We start from the raw sequence: 21894 nt of genomic DNA, 5'->3' as shown, positions 1-21894 counted from the left end.
CAATGATTTTTAGGATGCTCAAGGATCTTAGAGCAACAAAGAATAGACATAATGAGTACCTAAATAAAGAGATAGCAAGCTTTAAAAAGGACACTGAAATCATAAAAAAGAATCAGTCAGAAATGGCAAATATAATATCAAAAATGAAGACTGCACTAGAAGGAATTAATTGCATGCTAAAGGAAGCAGAAGATCAAATCAGGGATTTAGAAGACAAGATAAACAAAAGCATGGATGCAGAATAACAAAAAGAAAAGAGGTTCAAAAAGTCTGATGAAACTTTAAGAGAGCTCTGTGACAATATGAAGAGAAACAACATCCACCTCATAGGGGTTCCTGAAGGAGAAGAGAACAAACAAGGAATAGAGAAAGTGTTTGAAGAAATCATAGCTGAAAAATTTTCTAAATTGATGAAGGGAAAAGTCAAGAAGCTCAGAGAGTTCCATTAAAGAGGAACCCAAGGAGGCCTATATACAGCAAGACACATCATAATTAAAGTGTCAAAGTTAAGAGAAAAAGAAAGAATATTAAAAGCTGCAAGAGAAAAGCAGTTAATTACCTACAGAGGAGCCACCATAAGGATGACATCCAACTTCTCAACAGAAACACCTGAGGCCAAAAGGGACTGGAAAGAAATATTCAAAGTGATGCAAAGCAAGAACCCACAAGTAAGACTTCTTTATCCAGCAAGGCTATTGTTTAAAATTGAAGGAGAAATAAAAAGCTTTCTAGACAAAATAAACCTCAAGGCATTCATTACAACCAAACCAATACTGCTAGAAATGTGAAGGGACCTGCAGTAAAAAGAGCACAGGGAAGAAAAATTGAGAAAAAGAGGATTATAGATTTAAAGAATAAAATGGCAATAAACACGTACATACCAATAGAACCCTTAAATGTAAATGAATTAAATGCTCCAACCAAAAGCATGGATAAGAAAACAGGACCCATACATATGCTATCAACAAAGATCCACCTCAGAACAAAAGATACACATAGACTAAAAGTGAAAAGATGGAAAAAAATCTTTCATGCAAATGGAAATAAAAAAACGCTGGGTTAGCAATTCTTATATCTGACAAAATAGACTTTAAAACAAAGGCTATAGTAAGGGATAAATAAGGTCACTACATAATGATAAAGAGAGCAATCCAACATGAGGATATAACCATTGTAAATATCTATGCACCTAACACAGGAACACCTAAATATATAAAGCATATTTTGATGCATACAAAGGGCAAGAACAAGAGCAATACTATAATAGTAGGGGATTTCAATACCCCACTAACATCAATGGATAGATCCTCCAGACAGAAAATTAACAAATAAACAGAGGCCTTAAATGACACACTAGATCAATTGGATTTAATAGATATCTTCAGAACCTATCACACCAAAGTAGCAGAATATACACTCTTTACAAATGCTCATTGTACATTCTCTAGGATAGACCACATGTTAGGACATAGAACAAGTCTCAATAAATTTAACAAGCCTGACCTGTGGTGGCGCAGTGGATAAAGCGTCGACCTGGAATGCTGAGGATGCCGGTTCAAAACCCTGGGCTTGCCTGGTCAAGGCACATATGGGAGTTGATGCTTCCTGCTCCTCCCCCTGTTCTCTCCTCTCTCTCTCCTCTCTCTCTTTCTCTCTCTCTCTCTCTCTCTGTCTCTCTCTCATTCTCTGTCTCTCTAATAAAAAATGGATAAATAAAATTCTTAAAATTTTTTTTAACAAGATTGAAATCATATCCAGCATCTGCTCTGATCACAATGGCATGAAACTAAAAATCAACTACAATAGAAAAACTGAAAAACATTCAAACACTTGGAGGCTATTTAGCATGTTATTAAATAATGAACGGGTTAACAAGATCAAGGGAGAAGTAAAAATATCCTTGAAACAAATGAAAATGAACATACAACAACTTAAAATTTATGGGACACAGCAAAAGCAGTCCTGAGAGGGAAATGCATAGCATTATAGGCATACCTAATGAAGCAAGAAAAAGCTCAAATAAACAGCTTAACCTTGCATCTAAAAGATCTGAAAAGACCAACAAATAAATCCCAAAGGAAGTGGAAGGAATGAAGATCAGAGCAGAATAAATGACATAGAGGCTAAAAAAGCAATACAAAAGATCAATGAAACCAAGAGCTCATTCTCTGAAAAAGTAAACAACATTGAAGAACCTTTAACCAGATTCATCAAGAGAAAAAGAGAGGTGACTCAAATAAATAAAATTAGAAAAGAAAGTGGAGAAGTAACAACTGACACCACAGAAATAAAAGGACCATTAAGAAAATACTATGAAGATCTGTATGCCAAAAAATTGGACAAACTAGGCGAAATGAATAAAGTCCTAGAAACATATAATCTTCCAAAACTCAATTTGGAAGAATCAGAAAACCTAAACAGACCGATTACAACAAATGAGATTGAAACAGTTATCAAAAAATTCCCAAAAAAGAAAAGTCCTGGGCCTGATGGTTTCATAGGCGAATTCTACCAAATATTCAAAGAAGAACTAACACCTATGCTTCTCAAGCTATTTCAAAAAATTCTAGAGGAGGGAGGACTTCCAAGCTCCTTTTATGAGGCAAGCATAATCCTTATTCCAAAACCAGGTAAAGACACAACAAAGAAAGAAAGAAAACTACAGGCCAATAATATCCCTGCTGAACTTATATGCTAAATTCTCAACAAAATATTAGCAAACCAGATCCAACAATACATGAAAAAAATCATACATCATCACGATCAAGTGGGATTTATTCTGGGGAGGCAAGGATGGTACAATATTTAGAAATCAATCAATGTGATTCATCACATAAACAAAAGAAAGGATAAACATCACATGATAATATCAATAGATGCAGAAAAAGCATTTGATAAAATCCAGCACCCATTTATAATCAAAACTCTCAGCAAAGTGGGAATACAGGGAACATACCTCAACATGATAAAGGCCTTCTCTGATAAACCCACAGCCAAAATAATACTCCATGGGCAAAAATTAAAAACAATTCCCTATAGATCAGGAAAAAGGCTGGGGTGCCCCCTTTTGCCACTCTTATTCAACATAGTTCTGGAAATCCTAGCCACAACAATCAGACAACAAGAAGAAATAAAAGGCATCCAAATTGGAAAAGAAGAAGTAAAACTATCATTATTTGCTGAAGACATGCTACTGTACATAGAAAACCCTAAAGTCTTAGTAAAAAAACTACTAGATCTGATAAATAAATTCAGCAAGGTGGCAGAATATAAAATTAATATTCAGAAATCAGTGGCATTTTTATACACCAACAAAAACTGTCTGAAAAAGAAATTAAGAAAACAATCCCCTTCACTATTTCAACAACAACAAAAAAGTACTTAGGAGTAAATTTCACCATGGAGGTAAAGGACTTGAATGAGGAAAATTATAAAACATTGATAATAGAAATAAAAGAAGATACAAACAATTGCAAGCATATACCATGTTCATGGACAGGAAGAATAAACACCATTAAAATGTCTATATTACCCAAAGCAATCTATAAATTCAATGCAATTCCTATTAAAATAACAATGTCATACTTTAAAGATACAGAACAAATATCCAAAGCTTTATATGGAACCAAAAAAGAACATGAATAACCTCAGCAATCTTGAAAATTAAAAATAAAGTGGGAGATATCACACTTCCTGATATCAAGTTATACTACAAGGCCAGTGTACTCAAAACAGCTTGGTACTGCCATAAGAACAGGCAAACAGATCAATGGAATAGCACAGAGAACCCAAAAATAAACCCACACCTTTATGGACAACTGATATTTGACAAAGGTGGTAAGAGCATACAATGAAATAAAGACAGTCTCTTTAATAAATAATGTTGAGAAAATTGAACAGATACATGCAAAAAAATGAAACTAGACCACCAACTTACACCATTCACGAAAATAAACTCAAAATGGATAAAAGACTTAAATGTAAGTCGTGAATCCACAAACATATTGGAAGAAAACAGGCAGTAAACTCGCCGATATCTCTCATAGCAGTATTTTTGTTGATTTATCTCCACGGGCAAGTGAAATAAAGGACAGGATGAATAAATGGGACTATATGAAACTAAAAAGCTTTTGCACAGCAAAAGACACCATTAATAAAATAACCCACACAATGGGAGAATATATTCTCCATTACGTCTGATAAGGGGTTAATAACCAAAATTTCTAAAGAACTTCTAAAAACTCAACTCCAGGAAAGTAAACTATCCAACTAAGAAATGGGCAAAAGATCTGAACAGACACTTCTCCAAAGAGGACATACAGATGGCCAACAGGCAGATGGAAAAAATGTTCAATGTCACTAATCATCAAAGAAATGCAAATAAAACCACAATGAGATACCAACTCACACTTGTCAGAATGGTAGTCATTAACAAATCAACACACAATAAGTGCTGGCGAGGGTGTGGAGAAAAGGGAATCCTCCTGCACTGCTGGTGGGGATGCAGACTGGTGCAGCCACTGTGGAAAACAGTATGGGCTTCCTCAAAAAATTAAAAATGGATCTGACTTTTGACTCAGCTATCCCACTATTAAGAATATATCCTAAGAATACCAAATCACTGATTCAAAAGAAGAAATGTATCCCTGTGTTAATTGTAGCACTGTTTACAAGAGCCAAGATCTGGAAACAGTCCAAGTGTACATCAGTGGATGAGTGGATTAAAAAGTCGTGGTACATATACACAATAGAATACTATGGGGCCATAAAAAAGAAGAAAATCTTACCTTTTGTGATAACATGGATGGACCTGGAAACTATTATGTTAAGTGAAATAAGCCAGGCAGAGAAAGAAAAATACCATATGATCTCACAGATGTGTTGAATCTAATGGACAAAGTGAACTGACGAATGGAATAGAGGTAGAAGCAGGGTCACAGGGATGAGAGGAACAGCTGTCAGAGGGAAGGGGCATGAGGGGATGAGATTAGAGAAGGTGAAGGTCTTAGTGAAATTATGTATACATAACAGATACAGATAACAGGACAGCAAATCCTAGAGGGACGGGGGGAGGAGGAAGCTAGGGGGAGTGGGCAAAGGAGGTATAAAAAAGGACACAGGGGTGGGGGTGAGAAAGTAATATTCAGTGGGACACTTGAATCCATGTAAACACAATAAATTAAAAATTAATAAAAATATATCAATCTAATTCTTTTTGAAAAACTGACTAAAGTAAAGCAAGGGGAAAAAGAAGACCTTTTAAGGGGCTTCCTTTTAATAACCTGATTAAGAGATGGAAAGGGTGAGTGTGGAGGTGGTGGTAAGATGTGGTCAGATTCTGGTATATTTAAAGGTATAGTCAACAATATTTGCTAATGTATCACATATAAGGTATGAAAGAAAATGACAGGTTAAGGATGACTCTGAGGATTCTGCGCTGAGCAACTAGAAGGATGAAGTTGACATTTTCTGAAATGTGGAAAAATCAAGATGAACAAATTTAGAGGTAAAAGGAGGAAAAATAAGACTGTGGTTTTGAAAAGTTAATGTCTATTCATGTCTAATATCATTTCATACATCTACTATTCAGTAGTTTCCCCTTTTCTGTGGGAAATATTTTCCAAGACACACAGTAGATGCCTAAAATAGCAGATAGTACTGAACTCTGTATATACTATGTATATTTTCACACACACACACATTCACACACATCCTTTTACTTAAAGGAAACACTTTATGGCTTCTCTTTGGCATATCCAAATCGCAAGCATCACACTCTTACACATTGGGGACATTATTAAGTAAGATAAGGGTTACTTGAACACAAAAACTGCATACCATTGACAACTGATATCAAAATCCATATGGCTACCAAGTGACTCGTGGGCAGGGAGCATGTACAATATGGATGCACTGGACAAAGGAATGATTCATGTCCCAGGCAGGATACAACAGGATGGCTTAAAATTTCAGCATGCCCAATTAAGGGTTATATATATAACACATATAATTCAACATCAAAAAAACCACTAAACAATCCAATTAAAAAATAGGCATAAGATATGAATAGATGCTTCTCTCCAAAGATGACATATAGGTAGCCAATAGACATATGAAAAGATGCTCAATGTAATTCACAATCAGAGAATGCAAATCAAAAACATGAGTTATTACCTCACACTTGTCAGAATGGTTATCATCAATAAATTCAAAAACACTTATGTTGGCTACGATGTAGACAACAAAGGAACCCCATATACTGTTGATGGGAATGAAGACTTGTGCAAACACTGTGGAAACAGAATGAAGGATTCTCAAAAAAATTAAAAATGGAAGTACCTTATGACCTAGTGATTTCAGTTCTGGATATATATCTGAAGAAACCTAAAATACTAATTTTAAAAAAATGCATCCTTATGTTCATTAAAGCATTATTTACAATAGCCAAGATACAGAGGAAGCAACCCCAGAGCCCATGAATACACAACTGGATAAATAAATGGTGGTACATACATACAACAGAATATTACTAGGTCATAAAAAATGAAATCTTGCCATTTGCAACAGCATGGATGGACCTAGAAGGTATTATGCTAAGTGAAATAAGTCAGTCAGAGAAAGACAAATACTGTATGATTTGTTATATGCGGGATTTAAAGAACAGAAACAGACTCATAGACAAAGAGAACAGACTGATGGTTGCCAGAAGGAAGTTAGGGTATTTGTGAAGACGGTGAAAAGACTAGTTACAAAGTAGCCATGGGGATGTAAAGTACAGCATAAGGAATATAGTCAATAATACTGTAATAATTCTGTGTGCTGTCAGGAGGATACTTGAAATATCGGGGTAACCACTCTATAAAGTTTATAATTGGCCACTATGATGTACATCTGAAACTAATACAAAATAATACTGAATGCCAACAATTATTGAAAAATAAAACAAAATATTTCACCACAGTACTCAGAATAGCACACAATTTAAAATTGAGAAATCATTTGTTTCTGAAATTTTTCATTTACTCTTCAGACTGTTGGTAACTGCAGGTAACTGAAACCAAAGAAAGTGAAATCACAATTAGGGCAGGGCTACTGTACATCCAAGTGGAGGTGTTGAGTAAGCAATAGGTAATACAGCTCTGTAATATATACACACATACACACTACATATGCAAATATTTATGGATACATATAGAATAAAAGATCTAAAGAGAAAAATAGTAAAATACTATGAGTTGTCGTTTCTGGGGAGAAGATCATGGGTTGTCTTTATTCTTTCCTTTGTGTTTTCCTCTGTGCTACATTACTGTGGCAATCGGGAAAAGTTAAACATTTTTTTTGTTTTTGTTTTTTTTTTAAATAAGGAACTGAGTGACTGTTTTGAAAATGAGTAGAAATAATAATCTGTAAAGAAAAACAAAGTCAGGATTGGATATAACAGTTTTGATGGAGGAAGCTAGGGCTTTCTCAATAGAATGTTAGGAACCTGAAAAGGAAGCTTAAAATGGGAATGATCAGTGTTTCTTGACTTGGGTATGGGAAGTCATCTTGAACTGAATTCTTAAGGCCTAAGTGAAAAAGGTGAGGAGAAAGCGCAATCCCAGCGGAGAGACCAGGATACAAAACAGAGATGTGAAACCGTGGTGGAATAACAAAAGGAGTACTGTGCTAGCACAAAAGGTGCCAGGGAAGAGTTCATGAGATGAAGCTTTCAAGGTAGGCAGAAACTCACTTCAATCTTATAGGCCAAACCAAACATTTTAAGCTTTATCCTAAAAGTTAGAAAGACTCACTGGAAAATAATAAATGAGAGTCTCATAGTCAACTTTGTGTCTTAGAATCATCACTCATATATGATTGTAGAATACAGATTTAAAGGTAGGCAAAACTGAATAAAGGAGGCATGTTGGGGACTGTTGCAGTAATCCAGGTAGAAAAAGGTAGGGCCTGAACTAATGTAAAGAAGCTATAATTTTCTGTGATTGGACAGGGAGGGGTGCATAAGAGAGAGGAATGTCTGAGGATTTCAAAGTTGTTGACCTGGGTGACTATATAGTGGTACATATACTCGGACACAATATAAAGGAGTAAAAATAGGTTTGGGGAAAAATAAGGTAAGTTTGAGTGCTAAAGTATCCAGGAAGAGACATCAGTGGGGTGAACAGAATCTCACCAGAAAATTACAGTGTTCTTATTAGCATGTTAACAAGAGTGTGGTTAAACCAACTTGGGGTTCTAGAGACAGAAAACTGGATTTGAAAGCTCACTGTACCACTTACTAGCTGTGTGACCTTGAGCAAATTACGGTAATTTCTGAGTCTCAGTCTTCTCCCAAAATGGGGAGGACAACAGTAACAACTTCATAAAGTTATTATGAGGATTAAATGAGATAATGCATTTAAGCACTCAGAAGAGTACACATACAGCAAGCATTCAACAAATGTTAATTCTGTCTGTGAGTATATCTGTACCTTACCCCACCCCAGCTTCAGTCCTTTGCACTCCCATAAGAATGACTCAGAAGTTGCGTCTAATGAAAAAGAAGTTCAAAAAGAATAAATAGAAACTTACAAGGTGTTCTAGTGCTTGGGAATTAATATATGTGGGCTGAGATCATGTATTCATATAGAAGAGCTTAATAAAACTCAATTGAAATAAAAAAGTAAACAATAACATGGAGAATAAATAAACACAATTGATGATGAAGAAACACATTATTCCTGGCAGTAGGAGTAATATAATAAATATTTGCTGAATTAACAAATGAATAAATGATTCCATCACAGCAGAATGCAGATATGAGTGCAAAGAGATCATATCAGCTTTTGTGATTTGTTTGTAGCATAGGTTAATTTAACACATACTGTAACTCATTTCCTCTTTAAAATATCTAATTATATTAAATTTGTATCATTTATTCATTTAAAACCCACATATGGAAGTATCACTGTCAAAGGATCAAGTCTCAACATAAAATATTAAATGTAAGGACTAAGATAATTTTATACTTCTTTTCATATTCCACATTTTCTTTTGGCTTGTTTTTTGTAACAGAAGTTGAATGATTAAGAATCCAAAAAGTAAATTTAACACATTAATTTCAAAACATATTAAAGAGAAGAGTGTAGACATATGATATAAAATATTTCCATAATAAATTACATCTTGCCCATTAAAATTTTTGCTAGAAAACAGTATTTGAATATTATTTCGATCAGTTGCCCATAAGTGCACGGACTTTTATGAAGGAGTGGATGAAGTTCACCAACTCTTCCATGCATCTTCTTTTATAAATCTATTTTCAAGGTTTCAATATCTTCTAGGCATGCTACTAGTGCCCTGAGCATATTTAACTTTTGGCCAAGACAGACAATGAAGAGGTGTAGATAGTTTAGGTACCATCATGACTTATTTAAATTTTCCCAACACAGCAAAAAATAGGATTATGCTGACATAATACATAATCATTTTGCCAAAAGCCAGAAAAAAAACCCACCTTAATTCTAAAAGCAAAGCCAGTACTAAAGTTCAGTTCTGTGAATAAAAAACCATGTTTATTAAATTTTTGAAAACCAAATAAAACAGCATTCAAAGAAAAACAAAAAAAGACAAAAAATGATAAACCATTGTATGAGAGAATTCTTTGTCGATAATTTTATATAAATCTGAGTATTAATTCAAATTCAAAAGTAATAAATTATGTTTCTTTAACATACATATTTATAGTTCTTCATATTTATTTCCTATAGATATAAATGTAATTTAATGTTTTATTTTAAAGTTTAGTTTTATAATAAAATCTGCCTTTTATTCAAAATAAAATCTTCAGATATCAACTATAAAAAGACTATAGATGAGAAAAGAACTTCAAATTAAAACTACATATTGACTACTGAAATGCATAATGAAATGAATATAAATTGGTAATTACAGAAAGATGGTTAACATAAAGACACCAATTACTTGTTCCCTCACTAGCGTGGATCTAGGAGAGCTGCACTAGGAGGAGTCATGTAAGGGTCAAAGGACGTGCATCATAGACAAAGCAGTGTAGCTTTACACCAAATAATTTCAAGATTTAATGACACTTTTATTCTGCTTTGTATGGGCATATACTTGTTAGATTCAGGGAGTACTGACATGCTGGGGCTGCCAAGAGTGTACAAGGTCCCTGTGACGCTGAGAACAAAGAGTTCAGCAACATCCTGCATTGAGTCAGAGACCCTTATCAGAAGTTTATGTTTGAAATTCTCCACTGGGTAATACCCCCCCTGTAACTGCGCACGACCTCCCTAGCTAATGACTAACAGCCACATCAGCTTCTGTATGAACCGCTTGCTTGCTACGCTATAAAAACCCCTAGACTGTAGGCGCTCGGTGTGACTCTGGTGACTGCACCTGAGCTCACCCCTGCGCAGGTTTGTTCGTTTGTTTGTTTGTTTGTTTTTTCTTTTTCTCTTGGCCATAAAACTTTGTCTGAAACTCTACAAACGTCTCCAGTGTTTGTTTTACCCGGCAAGTGCAACAATACTAAAATTGTATTCAATCCCCAAATGAAGAATAATTGAGATAATAAAATATCTAAAACTATTAGGAAAAACCACAACTAAAGAGTTTCAAAAAGCAGATGTAGCATTGGGTATGTGTGATGTGGGATGGGGATGTCAGAATTATTCCCGGAGGTGGGGATGGTGTTCAAACTACAATGCCCTTCACAATGGTAAATTCTGGATTCTCTCCCACACCACACTCACTAGCATTGTGATTACTGACACGTATGAGTCATATTAGAGAATAAAGGGGGGAAAAAGTTGAAATCGATTTACCTATAAAACATAATTTTGTACTTGAGAATTTTTCTAAGTAAAATTTTTTCTATGTACATTGATATTTAATCTTTTAGTCTGTAACACTCAAAGTAAAAATAAATATGTTTTATCTACTCTAGATTAACATACTTCCCTAATCTAGTTACCAATACTTCAAGTAAAAGACTATATAATTCAGTTGCATCAACCTGACCCTTTAAAATACACTTAAGGTGTCCACAAACTCTAGATACCTTGATGCACATCCTGCTCTTCTGGTCCTCTGGAAGAATTTTTCACAGAATAATGCTTTGTAATCTAAAGGCCTCCATCTGTATTCACATTTCACATGAATCAACCAAACCAAAGGATGGGAGAAGAAAGATGTTTTGGGAGAGGATAGGGAAGTAATTAGTAAAGCAAGCAGAAAAGAAAGACTGGATAGATTTCAAGAGTTTAGAGAACTATCTAATTAATGATAAGAAACGAGAGGTTAACATGATGCTCCTCAAACTGGAATATTCATATGATCAGAAAAAAATTCCCATGAAACAGTTAATGTACATGATTTCTATAATTCTTAATCAAAATAATGAACTTCTCAAAATTTGATTTTGCTTTCCATGATCTTTAATTATACTGTATAATTTTCATAATTTTTATTACATAGTACTCAGAAGCACATCTTTACACAATAAGTAAAAACTCTCAAGATACACCTAAAAGCAAATAAAATAATTAACAAAAAGAAAGACATCATAGAAAATACTATAGAATAGAGTATGAACACACAATGGGAACCAATCAACTCAAGTCTTTCATTGTAAAAGGCTATATATATTGTAATCCTTTCTTTAAGGATGATACAAATTTTAAGAAGCCAGCCAAACATTTGCTTATTAATCCACACAATAAGAAAATCCATATAAGAAAAAGAACAGCCCTGGCCGGTTGGCTCAGTGGTAGAGCGTCGGCCAGGTGTGTGGAAGTCCCGGGTTCGATTTCCGGCCAGGGCACACAGGAGAAGCGCCCATCTGCTTCTCCACCCCTCCCCCCTCCTTCCTCTCTGTCTCTCTCTTCCCCTCCCGCAGCTGAGACTCCATTGGAGCAAAAGATGGCCCAGGCGCTGGGGATGGCTCCTTGGCCTCTGCCCCAGGCACTAGAGTGGCTCTGGTCGCAACAGAGCAAAGCCCCAGATGGGCAGAGCATCGCCCCCTGGTGGGCATGCTGGGTGGATCCTGGTCGGGTGCATGCGGGAGTCTGTCTGACTGCCTCCCCATTTCTAGCTTCAGAAAAATACAAAAAAAAAAAAAAAAAAAAAAAGAACAATAGCCATGTCTCTAATACAAACATACAAAAGTAGGTTGGTGAATATGTGAAGAATTGGCTAAATAATTTACAGAGCAGCATGGAAGTAATTTTTAAAACAATAGTTTTTTTTGTAATATCCAAAATTATATATAGTGAGGTAAAATTATGACTTGTGGAATAGCTATTTTAATATAGACAAGATCATTGATTCAGGGAAACATTAATATGATCAAATACAGGTAAAAATAATCCAATATTATGATAAGAGGGATAAAGTTTAGCTTTTAAAAATTCAACAGGCCCGGGACAGTTCACTCAGTGGTAGAGCCTCAACCCGGCGTGTGCAAGTCCTAGGTTTGATTCCCAGTCAGGGCACTCAGGAAAAGTGACTATCTGCTTCTCCCCCCTCTCTCTCTTCCTTCTCTTTCTCTGTTTCCCCCTCCCAAAGCCATGGTTAAATTGGTTTGGAGCACATCACCCAGGCAGTGAGAATGGCTCTGTGGAGCCTCCACCTCAGGCACTAAAAGTAGCTGGAAATAGCAAGCATCAGCCTCAAATGGGCAGAGCATTGGCCTCAGACGGGGTTTGCCAGGTGGATCCCAGTCCAGGCACATGAGTGAGTCTGTTTATCTCCCTTCTTCTCACTTAAATAAAAAAAAATCAACAATAAATTGTCAGTACAAAGTAGCTTAAACTATGCATCTCAGATAAAGAGGGGGAAGTCTTCTGAATCAATGGTTTTCAACTGTTGGTCTGCAGATGGGTGCCAGTCCATACAACATCAGGATGATTCACTCTTTCATGGACTAGCACTGGTCCATGCACCTGCAGTTAAAAACCATTTATCCCTGGCCAGACAGCTCAGTTTGTTAGAGCATCATTCTGATAATGCAGACATTACCAATTTGATCCCCAGTCAGGGCTCAAACAGAAACTAATAATGTTTCTTTCTCTCACTCTCATGCTTTCTCTCTAACATCAGTAAAATAAAATAAAAAAGAAAAGAAAAAAGAAAGCAACTGTTCGAAATACCTAGGCTTCAGGCTTTGAATATTTATGAGTTATCTATGTACTTGATATTTTATTTGTTGATCTCTTTTCCCACCCTTTCTGATTATTAAATCTGTGCAGTATTTTCTTGTTATTTTCCTAGTATAGTTTCAGTCATCAAGTACTAGTATGCAACTTTCTTAAAGAATCAGAGATATTGATAAAAATAGTATGAACAAAACAAGTGGCAAAGCTGCTTTAAGAAAATCACTACTAATTAACATAAGCAGTTATTTACTTGCCTTTAAGTTGGAGGACACGCACAGCTTCTTTTAGCTGAGAGCTAACACTGTATTCACCTTCCACTAGTAGCTAGCTAAAGAAAAGTTAAGTAAAGCACACAGTCAAAGCAGGAGTCCTAGATGGTACTTTGTGATATGCAAGGGTAATCCCAGATAAATTTCTTTAGATCAAGACAAACAAAAACACTCTAACTGTGTGAAAACCTAAAGAGAAATGTTGAATTGCTTGTTACAAAGTTAAACAGCATTTCAGATTTTTCATTAATAAACCTGGAATCTAAACCACAACATAATGTGCAAGGGAACTCTACTAATTACATCAAACTCTCTAAGGAGTACACCCTCTTATAAGATTACTTTAGATTTTTATGGACTCACTCAAATTCAGTATTGTAATAGTATAAACAAAAATTTATAATTATAGCTAAGAGAGATAAGCATAGCAATATATTTTAGAAGGAAAAATCATTTAATGGCAAAAATACTCATTTTGACATAAAAAATTTAAGATCAGTTTAAGTTCAGCAATTAAATTGTACATAGCTTTAAAATTTTTAAAGCAAAAGATGCTCCATATATTATGACCATATAGCACAAGTACTTAATGCCTGCAAAAATTAGGCAAATGTTAATGTCACTGCATATTAACATTTCATCTAAAATGATCTTATATTCATATGTATTAACATCTGAAAAGGAGAATGAAGAACAGAAACATTAGAGAAACAGAATTTACTTGTGTATATATCTCAGAAATAATGCAAGTTACTTCAAGGGGCATTTCTGGAGCACCTTGCTTGGGTGATCTGTAAGAATGGACTACTGAGCCCCCCACACACAAGTACCACATAAGGCCATCATATTAAGATTGGGAGATATAGCACATCTACCTAATACACACACAAAAAAAATACAGAGAAACCAAATGGGGAGATAAGAAGTATACTTAAAATGAAAGAACTGGAGAAATCTTCAGAAAAATAACTAAATGAAATGGAGGCAAGAAAGCTAAGAGATACAGACTTCAAAATAAAGGTTATAAGGATGCTCAGGGAACTTTGTGAAAACTTCAACAGCATAAAAAGGAACACAGAAACCATAAAAAAGAACCGTCAAAAATGAAGAATACAATAGGAATCAAAAGATTCCTAGATAAAGTGGGGGACTGAATTAGCTATTTGCAAGACAAAGTAGCAGAAAACATTCAACCAGAAGAGCAAAAAGAAAAAAGAATTTTTTTAAAAAATGAGGGTAGTTAAGGGACCTCTGGAATAACATGAAGTGTAACAACATCTGTATCATAGGGTAGAAGGAGGAAGAAGGAAGAAGGAGGAGGAGGAGAAGGAGGAAGAACATAGATATAAAGAATAAAATAGCAATAAATACAAACCTATCAATAATCACCTTAAATGTAAATGAATTAAATGCTCCAATCAAAAGACATAGGGTAGCTGCATGGATAAGAAAATGGGACCCGCCTGACCTGTGGTGGCGCAGTGGATAAAGCGTCAACCTGGAAACGCTGAGGTTGCCGGTTCAAAACCCTGGGCTTGCCTGGTCAGGGCACATATGGGAGTTGATGCTTCCTGCTCCCCCCCCTCTCTCTCTCCCTCTCCCTCTCTCTCTCTCTCCCTTTCTCTCTCTCGCCTCTGTATAATGAATAAATAAAATCTTAAAAAAAGAAAAGAAAATGGGACCCATATATATGCTGTCTACAAGAGACCCACCTCAGGACAAAAGATAAAGCACAGTCTAGAAGTTAAGAAATAGAAAAAAAATATAGCACGCAAAAGGAAGTGAATAAAAGCTGGGGTAGTAGTACTTAGACAAAATAGACTTTTAAAACAAAGATTATAATAAGAGACAAACAAGGACAATATATAATAATGAAAAGATCAATCAAACAAGAGGATATAAGGCCCTGGCCGGTTGGCTCAGTGGTAGAGCGTCGGTCTGGCATGCAGGAGTCCTGGAATCGATTCGCGGCCAGGGCAAACAAGATAAGCGCCCATCTGCTTCTCCACCCCTCCCCCTCTCCTTCCTCTCTGTCTCTCTCTTCCCTTTCCACAGCCAAGGCTCCATTGGAGCAAGGATGGCCCGGGCACTGAGGATGGCTCCATAGCCTCTGCCTCAGGTGCTAGAATGGCTCTGGTCACAACAGAGCAATGCCCCAGATGGGCGTGCTGGGTGGATCCCGGTCAGGCGCATGCGGGATTCTGTCTGATTGCCTCCCCATTTCCAACTTCAGAAAAATACAAAAAACAAACAAACAAAGAAAACCAAGAGGATATAACCTTTGCAAACATTTATGCACTCAACATAGGAGCACCTAAATATATAAAGCAAATCTTGATGAACAAAAAAATAAAGAGTAACAGTATACAGTTACAGTAGAGAATTTTAAAACCCCGCTGACATCAATGGATAGATCATCCAGATGAAAAATCAAAAAGGAAGAAATACTAGACCAGACACATTTAATTGATATCTTCAGAGCATTTCACCTCAAAGCTGCAGAATATATTCTTTTCAAGTGTAAAGGAAACATTTTCTAGAATAGATCACACGTTAAAACTCAAAATAAGTGTAAATAAATTTAAGAGGACTGAAATCATATAAAGAATTTTTCCTCACCACACTAATATATAACTAGAAGTCAATAACAAGAAAAAAAACTGAAAAACAGACAAACACATGGAAGCTAAATAACATGTTACTCAACAATGAACGAGTTAACAATGAAATCAAGAAACAAATCTAAAGTTATCTTGAGACAAATGAAAATGAACACACAACAACCCAAAATCTATGGTACACAGCAAAAGCAGTCATAAAAGGAAATTTCATAGCATTACAGGCCTACCTCAAGAAAAACAACTAGAAAAAGAACAACAAACAAAGCCCAAACTGAGTAGCCATAAAGAAATAATACTGATTAGAGTGGAAATAAATGACATAGAGATTAGAAAAAAAGTACAAAAGATCAATCAAACCAAGAGCTGGTTCTTTGAAAAGATAAACTAGATTGACAGAAATTATTAACTAGACTCATAAGGAAAAATAGAGAGTCTCAAATATATAAAATGAGAAATGAAAGAGAGGTGACAACTGACAACATAGAAATATAAGACTGTATGAAAATATCCGAAGAAACCCAAAACACTGATTTAAAAGGCTATACCCACCCTTATTAATTGCAGCATTATTTACAATAGTTAAAATATGGAAGTAACCTTAGCATCTATCAACAGACGAGTGGAATAATTGTTACATATATACAATGGAATATTACTTGGCCATAAAAATAAAAGCATACTATTTGTGACAGCATGGATAGACCTAGAGTGTTTATGCTAAGTGAAGTAAGTCAGTAACAGAAAGGCAAATACCGTATGATTTTACTTGTAGAATTTACACAATATAAAGGAATAAACAAAACAGAAACAGACTCATACATACAGAGAATAGATTGATGTTTGCCAGAGGGGAGGAGTTTGGGGACTGGGGAGAAAAGATGAAGGGATTGAGAAGTACAGATTGGTAGGCACAAAATAGTCATGGACTTTAAAGTACAGCATAGGGAATGTAGTCAATAATATTGTAATAACTCTGTATGGTGCCAGGTGGGTACTGACAATACTGGGGCTGGCAGGAACACTTTGTAAAGTATATAAATATCTAACCACTATGCTGCACACCTGAAACTAATACAAAATAATTTTGAATATAAACTGTAATTGGAAAAAAAAGGGCTTCCACTGATTTTATACTCATTCTCACAGTATCTTTCTCATTGCCAAAGACAAGCATTTGGGGACAGGCTAGCCAGAAAAAGAAATGTTCAATGGCTAAGAAACAGACCAAAATGAAACTGTGATTCTCAAATCATCATGCTGATATAATCAACCATTATATAATTTAATTCATTTCTAAGGAGTTTACATACATCCCAAGTAATGAGGAATCTGATAAAAAAGTACATTATATACTTATGATACATACATGGAAAAATACTTATAACATATGTAATGCTATTATGAGCTAAAATAAGTATCAGTAAATATATGAATTATTATGTAGCACACAGGAATAAAAAAGAGATACCTAAGCAATAATTAAATAGTCACAATGTGAGTATATTCTCTCAATTGTATATGTCACTTACATTTCTATAAATATTTCATATTGTCTTTTAGCAGTTAGTCCCTTCAAACAATTCTTTAAAACAGCCCTATTGTTTACTGGACACTGTATATTTTACTTGATATTCTTTAAATAATCAGATTGAATGATTATAAAATTTGCTGATTTCAATCCCATTACTAAAAAATACCTGTTCTTTTGCTCTTGCTGCAGTAACTGAACAGCTACTTTCTCCAAACTGGAAACTTCCTTCACATCATTGTCCTCTTCCTCTGCAAGCAATTGTTCTTTCCCAAGACTGAAAGGTGACACAAAAATGGTTATTCAAAAAGTAAGGCAGAAGATTCTTTTTTCATTTATTTTAGTTTTATTTATTGAATCTATTGGGATAACATTGGTTAATAAAAGTTATCTGTATATTGTATTGTGTGTTCACCACCCCAAGTCAAGCCTTTTTATTTAATGTCATCTTCCAGAATGAAAAGACATTTTTTTTGTTTTTAATACCATGTGAAAGCTAAAATCTTAATATCCTTGCATTTAAAAATTAAAATAAGAAATAATCAATATCCAAAGAATATAAAAACATATCTATCCTCTCTACTAAACAAAATATGTGGCACACTGGGTTTATTAATATAATTAATGGCTATCAAAGTGAACTAGAGTATTAAACTTTTTTTAATTTCCAAAACATGTGATGGCCATAGGAATTTAATAATGTATCCTTCCCAGTCTTAAGTATAATAAGAATAGCAGAGCTCTATATGGTCAGTCTTTATAAATAAATATAAAATGTTATGAAAACTTTATTTTATTAAACCATCTTGTTTATTTCAATTTATTTATATAGACCAGCGGTTCTCAACCTGTGGGTCGCGACCCCAGTGGGGGTCGAATGACCAAAACACAGGGGTCGCCTAAAGCCATTGGAAAATACATATTTATTATACAATACATTTTTAAATAAAATATGTATTTCCGATGGCTTTAGGCGACCCCTGTGTTTTGGTCATTTGACCCCCGCCGGGGTTGCAACCCACAAGTTGAGAACCGCTGATATAGACCTTAGAAACCTCTATGCAAGCCTTGGCTGGATAGCTCAGTTGGTTACAGCTTTGTCCCAAAGTACAGAGGTTGCCGGTTGGTTCCCAGTAAAGGCACATACAGGAAGAGATCAGTGATCCTGTCTCTCTCTCTCTCCAAAAATTAATAAATAAAATTTTGTTTAAATCTCTATGCAAAATGTTTAGGAGAAATGCAAATTAGGTGCAAATAAAATTGGTGAATTTGCCAAAAAATACTCATTTATATTTATAATCGTATCATTCGAAGAGAACAAAGAAATTTAAAAATAAACTGGTCTCCAAACTCTAGTAATTTTACCAAAGACTCTGTATCTTTACTATAATTTGCATGTCACTGGTGACTTCCAAGTTCAGGCAACTCAACCTCTAAGTTCAGATAAAGAAAAAGAATATAAAAAATAAAAGATAAAGCAATATACCTCTTTAGGATGTATGAGAGATGAGTAATTAATGACTGTTTTAAAGGTTACCAATGAGATCATGTAGAGGAAGCACAAATACAGAGAAAAGAGAAAAGCTCAGTTTACACCTAGGTTCTACTGGACACTAGCTACATAGTTCTAGGCAAGAAACTTCCATCTCCAAGCTTCACCTACCTCAATGGAAAAAATGGGAACGATACTACCCTGCAGGATTTAGCGAAGATTACACAAGAAACATGGGAAAGCATATAGCACAGATTCTGGTATATGGTAGGTATTCAACAAATACTTATCCCTTCCTGCAGCAATGAAGGAACTTAAGGTGACTGAAAAATGGGGTAAGCCATATTCCATCATTTTGTAAGATAAATAATATAGAAAAGATACAAAGCACAATTATTTTAATAAAATGTGAAAGTAAACACCCTTAAAATTACTATAACCAGTCTGTGGAAAGTATATTTTCTCAATAAAAGAGTTAGAATAGGAGTCAGAACACCAGATTTGCAAACATTTAAAATGTCAGGTCTCAGTTTCTTTTTTGTCAAATCATGCCAAAACCATCTAATTTTAAATACTTGTTAAATAGCTCAAATGAAGCAGTGCATGTGAAGGCACAGTCCTCCTCAGTAATAATCATAAGAAACACTAATACACTTCTGGGGAGGAAGAATGTATACGATGCTCAGCTTAAATGCTTACTATAATTTCCAGTTTAATAGAGGAATGCCAGTAGATGAAGTATTTACAAATTAACTATCTGAATATAACAAGTAAATCAATTAAACAACTATATTCTTTCAAGTAAGACTATCTAAAATTATTTCAATATTTATAAGTAACATTTCAATTTGAGAATTTATGTGTGCTTACCTTTTTTCATCTCCTAATTCTTCATTTTTCTGAGATTTTTCAGGACCTTTTCTTTTTCCCTTATATAAAAGAAAGTTATTTTAAATTGTATGGTCCATTTTTGAGATCAAGGAGAACATATTATTAATATTTGTTCAAAGTTTTCTTTACCTTAAGGAAAGAGACAAAGGATCCAATATGTGCATCTCCTTGTTCAGGAACTGCTGCATCTTCTGTGTTGGGGTCAATAAAATCATATACCTCCTGGTCTAAGTATAGAATAATATTTATTAGAAAATATAAATAGTATGCTCTGACACTTCAGTGCTTAGAATAAAAGTATATTTTCTCAATAAAAGAGTTGCCCAAAGATAAAATTTTCAAACCTCATTTTAAATAAAAGAATCATTTAAAATAAAACAGCCATTTTTAATAAGGGCTATGCATATAAATAAATATAGCAAATACAATATGTATTACCTTTCTGAGAATCAGGTTTACTTCCAAGTGAGTGACTGTCATTTCTTGATGTCTGCTCTCTATTTGATTCTGAGACTTGAGAGTGAAGGCTGATTGTGTCATCATCTGATGGCTGAAAGAAAGAAACCCAAGTACAAATGAGGCATCCTCTCTCTTTCTAAAATCAATAAATTCAAAAGAAAAATAATTATTTTTAAAGTACCAGTATCACCCAAATAAACTCAATTAAAAAAAATAATTAAGTTGCTTTCTAAGACTTCCTAGAAATGAGTCTTCCGAGCACTGTGAGACCACATCATTCAACTGAAAGGTTGCTCATCAGTGCAACCTTTGGATTAATTTATGACCAAAAGGGGGAAGTGTGAATGAAAAGGGCCACATACTACACCCGGAAAAGTTCAGGGGAGGCCTACATGGCAGCCTTGCAGACTCAGAGTCTTAAAGAAACCAGTTCATGGTGGGTAGTCATGGTTTAGGGAGGCATTTTTCTCCAACAAAGGTCAATGCTTACCTTAATCTAGCCTGTTTCTTTACTTTTTTGAATCTATAATAACATACCTGATAACATACCTTTAAAATGTAAGAGTAACATGTCTTTGAAATGTAAGAGTAACTTCCTTTCAGGACCCCAGGGCACAACCACCACACTAGAGCAGAGATCATAAATCCCTTTTGTCATTATCATGTTAATGGTTAGCTATCCTATACCTGCCTATGTGGTATGTTTCTATTCCTTTTACTTTTTAGCCAGTTCCAGTGATTTCCTTGTCTTGCTTTCTCCCCCCTCCCAAATCCATCACCAGTGGATTTCATGTAACTCTTTTTACGTCTTTCCCTTTGATCCTGATGTATAAAATAAGTGGTAAAACTGCAATTTTGTGGAGCATTTTCTCCATTCATTGAGATTTTGCTTCCTGGCAACTGTCGTCAGTTTGGCTCAAATGAACTCATAAAACTTCAAAAAAATTGAAATAACTTGTTTTAATTTCACATACGAAGTGTACATTTCCAGTTTTCAAACCAAAATTAGTGTGTTAAGGTTTACTGTTGTGCTTGTAAATATGTGCATGTATGTTTTCATTTTAATTCATAAAATGTAATAATTATACATTTAAGCCAAATAAATCAAGTATGTGCAAATGTCTATTTCAAAGCTCTAATAAAATTTTAAGTAAAACAGATCAGCAATAATGAGACTACATCAAACTAAAAAGTTTTTTCACAGGGAAGGAAACCATCAACAAAATTAAAAGACAACGCACTGAATGGGAGAACATATAAAACTCAACACCAAAAAACCCACAAACAATCCCAATTAAGAAATGAGCAAAAGACCTGAACAGACACTTCTCCAAAGAGGACATGCAGATGGCCAATAGACACATGAAAAGATGCTCAATGTCACTAATCATTAGAAAAATGCAAATTAAAACCACAATGAGATACCACCTCACACCTGTCAGAATGGCGCTCATTAACAAAATAACACACAATAAGT

At 34.8% G+C, this 21894-nt stretch overlaps 1 protein-coding gene across 2 annotated transcripts in view; it reads right to left on the bottom strand.

Moving 5' to 3' along the window:
• Positions 1 to 21894, bottom strand: part of LRCH2 (leucine rich repeats and calponin homology domain containing 2) — a 119038-nt gene that overhangs the window by 33841 nt on the left and 63303 nt on the right. For both annotated transcript variants that reach the window (XM_066249970.1, XM_066249971.1), the window contains exons 8-11: positions 20397 to 20508; positions 20088 to 20185; positions 19938 to 19996; positions 17745 to 17852 (exon numbers count right to left, since the gene is read on the bottom strand). In XM_066249970.1, coding sequence (XP_066106067.1) covers positions 17745 to 17852; positions 19938 to 19996; positions 20088 to 20185; positions 20397 to 20508 — 377 coding nt within the window. The remainder of the gene's footprint in view (positions 1 to 17744; positions 17853 to 19937; positions 19997 to 20087; positions 20186 to 20396; positions 20509 to 21894) is intronic.

Source organism: Saccopteryx bilineata, chromosome X, assembly GCF_036850765.1.
Source record: "Saccopteryx bilineata isolate mSacBil1 chromosome X, mSacBil1_pri_phased_curated, whole genome shotgun sequence".
Classification (NCBI taxonomy): Eukaryota; Metazoa; Chordata; class Mammalia; order Chiroptera; family Emballonuridae; genus Saccopteryx; species Saccopteryx bilineata.
The sequence above is the reverse complement of the archived record's forward strand: the minus strand, read 5'-3'. Positions and strand labels throughout refer to the sequence as shown.